The 12,682-nt window shown below is 31.5% G+C and overlaps 1 protein-coding gene across 3 annotated transcripts in view; it reads right to left on the bottom strand.

Moving 5' to 3' along the window:
- The window catches only part of LOC148307768 (high affinity cationic amino acid transporter 1), a 35,032-nt gene extending 23,880 nt beyond the window's left edge, over positions 1-11,152 (bottom strand). Inside the window, exons 1-5 of one of the 3 annotated variants that reach the window (XM_088262849.1) lie at positions 10,886-11,152; positions 6,722-6,983; positions 2,520-2,648; positions 2,036-2,191; positions 471-575 (exon numbers count right to left, since the gene is read on the bottom strand). In XM_088262849.1, the coding sequence (XP_088118975.1) occupies positions 471-575; positions 2,036-2,191; positions 2,520-2,648; positions 6,722-6,956 (625 nt within the window). In that variant the 5' untranslated portion in view covers positions 6,957-6,983; positions 10,886-11,152. The remainder of the gene's footprint in view (positions 1-470; positions 576-2,035; positions 2,192-2,519; positions 2,649-6,721; positions 6,984-10,885) is intronic. The other 2 variants (XM_088262848.1, XM_088262851.1) reach the window with 2 other exon arrangements.
- Between the last annotated feature and the right edge of the window lie 1,530 nt (positions 11,153-12,682).

Below are 12,682 nucleotides of genomic sequence, written 5' to 3'. Positions count from 1 at the left end.
TCCTTCTTTTGCCAACTCCATGTTTCACTTCCATACATCAGAGTTGGAACCAGGACTCTGTTGTGCACTGCCAGTTTAGCTTCCGCTGATAGGTTTTTATTCGCTATAACTGATTTCAGTGCACCATTCACTTTGTTCCCAGCATTCACTCTCCTTTCTATGTCTTTAACAATCTTTCCATCCCTAGAAAACATACTACCCAAATACACGAAATCATCTACCTGTTCCAAAATCTCTCCGTTTACCAATATTTCACATTCAGATCTGCATTCTTCTCTTTCAAAAACCATAATCTTGGATTTGAAAACCATATTCTTGGAAAAAATCTATGTTGAGATGTTAAAATGTAAAAATAACTCCCAAGTCGAGTTTCCAGATTTGTAAACAATGATTTAGACACACCCAAAAGTGTTGTGCATAGTTTACATATTCCGTACAACAACAAAAAATAATAAATGCAATTAAAATACCTTTAATAGAGCCAGCAATGATTACAAACAATATGATACATAAATTCAGCACTGTAAAAATATTGTTGGACATTGCAGATTCCTTCACGCCAAAAGCCAGAATCACTAGAAAAAAATACATTTCATTAATTTAAAAACATAAAATTCCATATCCGGTCGCTATGTGGGACATATCGCTCACTCCTTTCAAGAACGTCATAAATCAAAAAACTTGATTTTTCAGGAGAACTTTTTAAAGTTTAATAATATAAAACAATGTATTAAAAATAAATATCGTGCCACGTATTGAACTTTTTACTGTGCAACAGATCTTTTTAGGTAAAACCTGAAGGTTTTTTCTTGAAAATATTTAGTATGTTAAAAAAAATAATTGAACCTTTTCTTCAAAATGCAAAAACAACACTTTCTGCCCTGTAGTGGGTAAATATTAAGTTAAAAATATGCCGCTTTTGCTGGGATATAGTACATTTGCTGGGGATTCCGAAAACATGCACAACTGAAAATTGACAATTTTTGATTTATGACGCTCTTGAAAGGAGTGAGCGATACGGATTCCACAAACTGCCTCCATCCTCTTATCTCTAATCACTATCAAAAATCATTATGATAACAATAACCTTTCATTATTGAAATATTCTTTTGTTGATATTTCTAGAAATTAGCCATCGTAAAAATGGTGATATCATCATCACTTTCATAGAAAATCACCGTATCGCCATAGACTTCACTCAACACTTTGTTATCAGGCGTTTTTTTTTTATTAACCCCGACCCTAATTATACTCAGGCAGTCTGCTGCTCGATGCTCAGTATACTAATCACAAGTAACCGCAGCACACAATTCCCATCTGTACAATGTTTGCAGGCGTCTCTCGCGCTCTACCAAAAGTTAGCAAATAGGACGCTTATAAGTCTCTCGCTCTTTACCAACAGTATGTCAACTCTTACCACTCTGTAGGCCAGACATTCTGGTCCATATCTGGTCCGGCGCAGGTATAACTTTAATCACTGATTTCTCTATCACCCAAGTATATTCTACCAAAAAATATTTCAGATAAATACAGTTAATCTTAATTTTCATGGCCATACAAATTGTCAGACAGAGTGTCCCAAAATTAGGGAACCAAAATATTTATTTTAATGATAGAAAAAAGTCGCAATTTTTTTGATCAGAGTAGCTGATCAGTTATGAGAAAAAATGGTCAGAGTGGAAAAGGTTATAGACGCTTTTAAGTGTTTCCCGCAAACAATGTGTTAACAGTTTACTACATGCTAACCCTCTGTGATATAGTTCTTAACGCATTCAATATATTGCTAACGAAATAGCAATTTTTAATGTAAGTGTTACTTGGTAAATACCACCATTTCTTAAAATCCATTGTGACACATCTTTTTAAGAAATAGTGGTATTTACCGAGTAAAACTTAAATTGAAATTGCATAGAAATTACCAAAAGGTGACTGGCGAATCAATAAATAAAATTTACATTTTAGTTATATTTAGATTTTTATTTGTGCTATGTTGAGCTTTCTTTTATTAATGAAAATAAAAATGTTGTAATTTTACCTCCAAGAAAAACCGCCAATCCAAATGCCAAAAGATCAAAATAATCCGATAGAAAGAACACATTGATGGGTGCAATTTCTCTGAAAGTTGTCTTAAGGGTGTCGTTTAGTAGTGTGTCCAAATACAGGCTGATTCCACGAGATACACTGGCCGATCCTGAAAACAATAGATTATCACAAAAATCTACGCAGGCCACTGTGGGTTCAGGTACCCTCCATGGCACTGTCGGTACGTATTATTATTACTATATGCTATTTTTTTAGCTAAAATTATCGTTTTCTACTGTGTCTTAATTAATTACATTATTAAATATTAAATTATAAATAATCATGTCATAATTATCCTAAAAGAGGTCTGTGATGTCTCCCCATGTGATGCTTTAGAAAGCCATAATTAACCTTTTACATTTTTATGGACACGGGAGCCGTGTTCGATTCACAGAGCATGTTAATGATCAATTTGAAGATATGTAATAACTACTTACCAATGACATACTCTAGGATGAGATTCCAACCGATGACAAATGCAATGAACTCCCCCACACACACATAACTGTAGATATAGGCTGATCCAGCACGTGGAACGCGAGCACCAAATTCCGCATAGCACACACCTAAAAAACATACTTTAACTATCAAATATCAATCAACTATATGCGAGATCGAAGATATCGTTAGGTAGGGAAGGCAACGAAGGAGACAATGGTATGCGTATGTCAGGAGAATGGAACCATCCAGACTCCCCCACATCGCACTGTACGGCCAACCCCAAGGCAGACCACCAAAGAGATGGATCGACAGCTGGGAATCGACCTCGCAGGGGGCTAATCCCTCTTAAAAACTGGCTATAAGGCCTGCGAATATATACTAAGTAAATATATCATTAACTTAAATATATCATTAATATATCATCAACCTAAAATGCATTATTCATCCGTTTACACTACTTCACCAACTGCACTGGTTACGCTTTACTGAAAGGGTTGAATATAAACTCTGTCTACTCATGTATAAATCAAAACAAAATATGGCTTCAGAGTATCTAAAAGACCTGTGTATTCCAGATGAATTGGTTGATAAAAGTCTCACGCTTCAATCGGCCACAACTGCTATGGGCAAAGTGATCTTGCCCATGGCACTAAATATGCTGTTGCGGGACCGATGGCGTGGAATGCCCTTCCACCAGTAGTTAGAAATAGTGAGAGTGAGATGATCTTTAGAAAAAAACTAAAAACGCATTTTTTGCTTAATCATTTCCACTATTTTTTTTTCCACAATTTAATCACAGTGAAGTGATCTTGAGGTAGTATTTTACGACAATGGGGCTATTTAAATTATTATTATTTAAACCTTAAATGTATGTTAATTGTAACCTTAATTTTTTATTGAATTAAAGAGTTTTTCTTGGAGAGATTTTATAAAATAAAATAACAACCATGTATTTTTATCCGCATGAAAAAAAATACATAGTTGTTATTTTATTCTATAAAATACACTTCCAACAAGATATGTCAGTACAAAACTTAAACCATATTAGAGAGATTTCTTAAAGAGATCATTGATTTTTCTTATTTTTCTTTACCTAAGTAGCAGTTTATCAATACAACTGGGAACCTTTTGCGTATTGAAAGACCGTTTATTATTCTCAAGTCTTTTTGATTGATACATTAGTTGCACATTCTTAATTTTTCTATTCTTAAGTCTGACATACATTAGTTTTTCAAACAAGGGATTGTATTTAAACAGCACTTAACCGGATCCACACGGCTCGCATAACCGTATGTGTTTTAACAAAACATGCCCCATACGCGGCTGACATAAGCGTTTGTGTTTTCACTTTTCTCCAAGTTTCGAACCTCAGTTCAACTAGGAGGGATTTTTTCATGGTGTGGAACTTTGGATAAAATAATACGTCAATCCTTGGCCTTATGACATCTGTTGAAATATCTGACTAATAATCTGTAAAATCACAAGGATAAATAAAAGAACAGATCCCTGATTTTTCTTGCGGTCGGTAATTAGTCCGCGCCAAAATCATGCCCTATATCTGTCTCACTCTCGACGCTACGCATCGCCAGTGAAATTAGTTAGTCTGTGGCCAGTGGGTAAGAGTGACACACGATGCATGCTTTGATTTATTTATGTTACGACCTAATTTGTTTATATTACGATATATTTCAAGAATAATGTGACACACGTGTATTATAGAGTACCAAAAAGGCACAATGAATCCCATTGAACGTTTTTGTTTAACAAAATAAATCGTTTCATAACTAAATACATGATAAAAGTAATCATTCGGCGAAATACCGCCGCCGCGCACAGGCGTCTCTTAGGAACAAAGTTAACGAGGTTAAAAGGTTAACCTACTACATATCATCTTTCTCATTTCAACTTTGTGTTTCACTTTCATACAAGAGTTTCGAAGTCTAACAGATAGAAAAACTATATATTATTAAGTCTAATAATGTAAAGAAATGGAACAAGGAATGATTAGGATAGCAATAATAAAGATAACAATTTGATATTCCTATTAGTCAACAAATTTGAGTCAGGCTCTAAGTGTTCTGTATTTTATGTGACATTTAATTGCCTTTGATTAGCAGATAGCACTTGAAAATATTGCAGTATTAATGAAAAAATAAATTAAATAATAACGTTTAATACTTGCAAAAACAACTTCCTTAAATTTGCATAATTTGTTTAAAAATCATCACAAAAAGCATCACTGAGTTATACATAAGGTGGTGTACGGCAAAAGAGAAATAATTGAGATATAAACAAACAAACAAAAAACTTTATATGCAAATTTGAAGGTGTGTCAGTTTTCACAATGATGAATTTTTTTTTAAAAATATTTTTAATATAGAGGTCTTAATGGTTGCATTTGATCTATAGCTATAATAAAAAAATATATAAAATTTTAAAATATATTTTTAAACACAAAACAAAGCGATACACACTGAAGGCCTAGATAATACAGCACTTTTTTTTACTGGACAATGCTAAGTCCATGATAAGTCCTTCTCTGTCCAAGCGGCCAGACTATGGAATGAATTCCTCCCCTAGTAAAAAATACACCTTCTCCGATAACTTTTAAGTAACGTCTGAGACATTACTATCTTTCATTAAAATCCGAACTGTCCATCAAACCTCCTCCCTTAGTTTTTCTTTCTACCTCCTACCTTAAACTACCTTTTTCCTTTGCCTTCCTTATTATTTTTAATTTTTTTCTTTCGCCGTTCATTATTTTTTTACTATTTTATCTGTCAATTATTGTAATATTGATATCATTACATAAAAAATTGTTGTAAAACATATCGTAGTCGTACAGGAGAAAGTGACCAACTAACAAAACATAAAATGTTCAGGAGGGCCATTTAAGTCACTTTTGCTCGGCAAGAAAATAAACATCAATACAGTTTGTCATTTTTAACAAGTCAATATATTATACTTCCAAGTTTAAAATCCTTTAGGATTTTTTTCAGGGCAACATTAAGCTAGTAAGATATCAAATAGTCAATGATCACGTTTTTGTAAGAAATGCATTTGGTCACTTTCTCGTGTATGACTACGATATATGGCTGACTAAGTATTGCAGCCATCACTTAGTCAAACTGGTATGAAAATTTATAATTATTATTATTATCATAAATTTGTAATTTTCATAAATGTTTAATAAAATATAAAGTAGTTGCTTGATTAATACAGCAGTAATTTGTAATTAATGTTTATTTTAATGTTCAAGCACTATCTACCCTCTGATTGCAAACAGCTATACAGTGGAACCTCTCATAGCGAGCACCTCACATAACAAGCAAAAAAAAGGTGAAAAAGTTCCTCCCTTAACGAGTGACATTTCGCATAACAAGTTACATAGAAAAGGCGAGTCCCTTTTTCACGACATTAATTTGTGAGCCATGACTTTCGCGCCAGTCAAAACAAAAAGAGTGTTTCGCTTAACAATTAAGATTTTGGAATGAATTATGCTTAAATGCTCTTTATGAGAGTTTCCACTGTATAAGGTATCAAACGCTTTGACCAATAATACTAGTCTGTTTTTATTTATTTATTTTTTTACAAAAATGTTAATAATATAAGTATATAACCACTCACCGAGATTTTTATGTCTACCGGTTTCGAGACGTACGCGTCTCTTCGTCAGGACAATCACTACTACAGCATGCAAACAATACCACCCTTCACCACCATAGCACCATTTACACATTTGAAACAACACAAAATGTTTAACACATGCGATCTTTGGTTTAACCTCGGCTTGTAACGCATGTCTGTGCTGAAAACTTAAGTGCATGTTGGTCTTCGGGTCGACCTTTTGTGTAGTTTTAAGTGTGTAAATGGTGCTATGGTGGTGAAGGGTGATATTGTTTGCATGCTGTAGTAGTGATAGTCCTGACGAAGAGACGGGTACGTCTCGAAACCGGTAGACATAAAAATCTCGGTGAGTGGTTATATACTAATATTACTAACATTTTTGTAAAAAAAAAAAAAAGTAAAAATGACTAACCGCAAAGTAAATGCTTTGAATATTAATAATATTGAGGATATAGTGTGTTTTTGGTTGGTTAGAAGATATTTCTTTTTAGCAATAAGTCCGCCAATGTACGCATTTCTTTTCCGTACATAAAGTTTAAATAAATATAATAAATAAATAAGTAGCACAAACCTGCAAAGAGTGAGGCTATTGCCGCAATCAGAAAAGAGAGTACTACGGAAGGTCCGGCGGAATCTCTCGCAACGTGTCCCGCCAGGACGTACACCCCTAGCCCCAGGGTGCTCCCGACCCCCAGAGCTATGAGGTCCCCGGTGCCGAGCTGCCTAGACAGCCGGTTGTGTTTCAGTATCTCGGAAGACTCGTCCAGGACCTTCCTCCTGGTCAGCACGTGCCACACTCCCCCCATCGCGGCGGCAGTAGTCTATCGCAGAATCTAGCAAGGAACACGAAAACACATTCACAAATCACTAATATTCATCATATTACAACACACGTAACTAAACTAATGGATGCGAGATAATTAATTGGTCTGTGGTGTGTAAAAAATTAAAAGCAAATATCTCGTGAATCATATAAACAAAGATAAGGCTCCATCTTACTGTGTAAGTGATGGCTATATTTGAAAAAGGTTACAAGTCACATTATAACAAGCGCCCTTGAGGCAGTATTTTACGAAAATGGCACTGCATAAATTATCCAAATTTATTTTTATTATTACTATTATAAGACTATTTATTTCATTTTATTTATTTTAATACATAAATATTCACATTTTTTTACAATTTAATATAATTTCCATACATTTCTACTTAATACAATCTTATAATCTTATCTCATTAATTGATTCGGCAGTCACTTTGTGGTAAAATCTATCCATTTTTAATTAATGTTTTACTTAGCAAATACCACTATTTCTTAAAATCTACTGTGACACGTGTTTCGATGCATTCCGCATCATTTTCAAACACCGTATACGGTGTTTGAAAATGATGCGGAATGCATCGAAACACATGTCACAGTAGATTTTAAGAAATAGTGGTATTTGCTAAGTAAAACATTTACAACATTTTGAGTGTGTCCAAATACTTGTTCACAAAATCTGGATTATCTCCAATTACAGGAGTTATTTTTATATTATTTTTTGACATCTCATCAAAGATGAAGAAGAATATGGAAGTCTGGGCATTTACGGGGCTGACGACCGTCATCGGCTGGTTTAAGTGATCACTTTACACACGTGTAACATTCACCAATTCTACCCATTATTGACAACCACACTATTCAAATTCTACTCAGACTTCCATATTCTTCTGCATCTTTGATGAGATGTCAAAAAATAATAAGTAAAACATTAATTAAAAACTTATAATCTTAGTTGCACTGCATCTCTCCAAAAAAGAGATTGAGCTCTTGTGTTTGGAGAGGGATTTTTTTTTCTTCTTTTTTTGTTGATAGTATCATGTCATACATTTAAAAAATATATATAACTGGGGAGCATATGAAGGAGTTATCTTGTTTAATTTTCTATTGTATAGTCTGTATATGTTTACTATACTATTATTATTAGTTCACTGGAGCCATCTATGGATGGTTTGAAAAAACTTTTATTTAGCAGAGACTCTTTTATTTAGATTAGTATGCACGTTCCTTACCGGATTATTTTACATACTAGGAGACGCTTGACAACATGATTTTCAATTTTTATGCAGCTTTAATTTTACCAGATAACATTTTGAGTGTGTCCAAATCCTCGTTCACTCTGAGTTTCTCCACCCATTTATGTAAAATAATCTACTCCCAGTATGTAAAATAATTCGGGAAAAATTTTTCATACCTCTAAAAATAAAAGAATGTCTGCTTGATAAAAAGCTTACTAAAATTAACCATAGATACTGCCGCGAATACACACATGAAGCGACGTGACAATCATATGATATATGTATGAGTTCCAAAAATTGAGCAGTGTGATTGTCAATCATGGGTAGAATGGTATTCACCATTGTATTCACCAATGGTATTCAATGGTTATACGTGTATAAAATGATTACTTAAACCAGCAAATGACAGGTCGCAAGCCTTATAAACACCCAGACTTCCATATTCTTCTACATCTGACGTTGAGATGTCAAAAATGTAAAAATAATATTTATTTCAGATAATCTCTTCTTCCGTGTAATCTAAATCTTTCCTCCGTGTGATTAATGATCAAATTAACAGTGCGTCAATCGGATGCAGTGTCCTATACACCATTGGAATAAATGAACTGCTACATTTGGTGACTTGCAGCATTTTTGAATCACAGAGTTGAAGTATCGCAGGGGCCGGTAGATAGCGGTGAGGTATTGTACGCACACAGGTGTAACAGAGATAAGATAAACTTGATTGGCTATAATAGAATACTCTTTTGTTCATACTTTGTACCATTTCACTTGAATGCTGTATGGCTGATAAGGACAATGGGTGTATTATTCACAGCGCAGCTTTTAGATGACTGTGAAACTTTATTGAAATGCCGCAAACCGGATTTAAGAATAACATATTGACTCAATAAAATGCAACAGAATTTTAATATCGTTCACTCCTTTCAACAACGTCATTTATAAAAAAAACTTGATTTTTCATGGGATCGTTTTTAAGGTTTAAGAATATAATGAAATGTATTAAAAATAAATATCAAGCTACTTATTGAACTTTTTACTGTGCACCAGATTTTTTTATGATAAAACCTGATTCGAATTTCTGTATTTTACATACTTTGAGATGCATTTTTTGCTTTAGAGAATTGCCTCCAAAGTTCAAGTGTGTCTTATACTCAAAATTAACTTAAAAATGGCCAGCGTTTGATTTAAAATTTTCGCCGGTATTAAGGCCTTACTCACAATAGTAAAATTTAGTAAGCAGATAGTTAAATAATAAAAAAAAAGAAAACATAATGGCTTTTATTATTAATATATATATATATATATATATATATATATATATATATATATATATATATATATATATATATATATATATATATATATTTTTTTTTTTTTTAACTCCTTATCATTCAACAACTCTTTTCTTTTCAAAACCATATATTCATTTAGCAGAAAAATGATTTATTATTTATATTTTCAAAACAAAAACGGTGTTTTTGTATTCAAATATAAAAAATGTATTTTACATTTGTGATAAAAATTTGATAATGTCAAATGTTACCTGGGTTTAAAGAAAACTAAGTTACGATTTATCGAAAACTGGGCCTCAAAAATGGAAATATATTTGATGCCGTGGGAAACGTATCTCAAGATGAACTAATATTTTATTATAATATTTACAAATAAATTCATGAATTTTTTTTGTAAATTTTGATCAACAATGTGCATTACATTAGATTGGTTGTACTTTTTATATTTAGTTTTTTCATTAATAGATGGCAGTAAACATAATTAATTTATAGTTGATGGATAGTGTTTTGAATACATAGATGTCTATAGTAGGCTGAAAATTTAATTTAAATATCCGCTACCGTGCTAGGATTCTAAACAGATGTTAATATTTTACTTTATACACTTAAGGTAACAATAATTTTTATTGTCCACATGTTAAAATGATTTCATCAATGTAGACTGAATTGTTTATTGTATTTGTATAAAAAAAAATTTTTTTTTGGTAAATTGTGTTGAGACTTTAAAAAATAAATAAAAAATGAATTGATAAAATATTGTTTAAATTTAAAGTATTTAAAGTAACTATATTTTTTTCTATCCTCAACAATGTTAGTTGTATGGCTATTATAAATGAGGAGAATATTTTTTTTATGAATCATTAGGTTATACCTTCTTTTAAAGTATTCATTGAAATGTTATATGAGTTAAATAAAAGAAAGTCATATTTTACTCATAAAATAATTTAAATTTTCACTCCAAAAGTGTCGTTCAGATAGACGTATGTTAACAAATAGTGGTTACATTAAATACAATTAAGAATCTTAAGTTGAAAATATAGGTCACTTAAAAAATATCACCTAAATAGTATAAATAACATTGTCTATGTATCAAATCAATATTTCGAATAATTACTTGAATATGGTCGATTACTATGTTTTCTATAAGTAAGTTTTCGTTAAACTTTCCGATCAGGTATTAAAAACTTGAAGTTAAGATACGTACCTACATTAGCTTTCTAAAATATCAAATTACAATTAATCGCGATACTAATCACTTTTAGGTCAAATTTATAAACAGAGGGTATAAGAGAGTAAAAAATAATCGTTTACATTCATTTCTCATTAATAATGAAATATATTTCATGTAATATTATGATTAAAAGTTGTGATAAAAGATATACCTCCATATGCCAGAATCTCCAATTGGTTTAAAATGCTTATCAACAATTTAGTAAAACATTGTTGTATTTAATACAATTCGATCGCTTATCACACGAACCGCGTAAACATATTACATTTTAAAATTATTTACAAAGAAAACTATAAAACAAACATAAAAGATACCCACATTCACTGGGTCACATCTAGGAAATGTGAATGGGAAATGTCAAATGCCAATATGACAGTTCGTAATGTTTTGTTTACATATAATTTTTATCTTTGATGAAGCCATAAACAATATTAGAAATTAATGGTGTCTGTGGTTACTTTAGTACTCTATATCCATGGATGTTTTTAATTTAAATTATTTTAGAGGGTACCAACGTTTTGTTGCAAAACAAAAGAGATCAAAGTTAAAATTATAAAACAAAACGAAGGAGTGAAAAGATGGCTGTCATAAAATGTCCCATTCCACGATTAGAATAATTATTAACTCGAATGTTAGAATTATGGATAATGTAAAAAAATCAATACCAATGCAATCTAAACTAATAACCAAAAATAGAGAAATATATAAATAATAATTAAGTAGTTTGTACTTAAATGTAACTCTGTATGTACACAGAAATATTTTTTTACGTATCCGATTAAATAATAACTTCTAAAAATAGTGTTTTATCAAATAAATGCATGAAGATCTAGTTTGTTTTATATATGTACTTTATTGTTTTAAACTAGTGCATTTTATAGCATGCCATATTTAATATAATATTACTTATATAATACATAATAATGATTATAATAAAAATATCTGAATAATCAATTACTTTATATGTAACTATCAACAAAAAATAGAGTGGATATTATAATTCAATGCATCGCTAATCCCAATAATAATTATTAGAAATATAATTACATTTTTGGTGAAAGTAATTGTTATTGCAGAATGAGAATCAATAAATTATGTATACTTTTACATTATATTTTAAAATGCAAATCATGGCGTAATAATGTATTTATACTCGTATGAGATAAGACGTATTGAATAAAATATATGAAATATCGTGCAATACATATAACATGGAGGATGAAAACTTAGTACCTATTTAGAATGATATTTTGAAATCGATTCGTTAAGATAGGTTGCGTTTCACATTATTTATGAATAATTCACCTTCACTTGGCCAAAAAAAAGTAAAATCTCAAAATAAATAAAGTCATTAAAAAATGAAGGAAGAAAGAGGAGAGCTTTATGTCAATTTTTTGCGGTCGAGTCTCTTTTATAGCTTAAAATAAGCTTGTTATGTAGTTATATGTGATAAAACGTATTTTATTTTATATAATAAATAATATATGAATGACATAACTGTTATATAAGAAGATATAGTCCACCTCCGTGATGTAATGGTTGGTGTATTTGACTACCATGCTGGAGGTCCCGGGTTCGATTCCCAGGGGAGGGGGTGAAAATAAATCAGTGATTTTATATATGAATATTTATTCATATATAAAATGGATAACCCTGGAATGGTCCCTAAAGCACAGGATTGATCAACTTGCCTTCATGTAAGTAACGATCAAGATAACACTGGGTCATAATGATTCAGTGCCCTATGCACCATTAGGTGCGGATAGGGGTTGAATAAATAAGAATAATGGAAATAATAGGTAGGTACTATGGGAGAGGAATGAAAAATAGCAGAAATGGCAAGGCCACTCTGAACTGCATACCCCTATTTGTATTAGCTGCATAACCTGTTCAATGCAAATATGTAGGAGGTCCTTGTAGGTATAACAATAAAATAAAATAAATATTT

The sequence above is a fragment of the Brachycentrus maculatus genome, unplaced genomic scaffold (assembly GCF_059751285.1).
Source record: "Brachycentrus maculatus isolate JH-2025_06_01 unplaced genomic scaffold, ASM5975128v1 h1tg000190l, whole genome shotgun sequence".
Lineage (NCBI taxonomy): Eukaryota > Metazoa > Arthropoda > Insecta > Trichoptera > Brachycentridae > Brachycentrus > Brachycentrus maculatus.
Note: the sequence above shows the minus strand (reverse complement) of the source record. Positions and strands in the feature narration are given on the sequence as shown.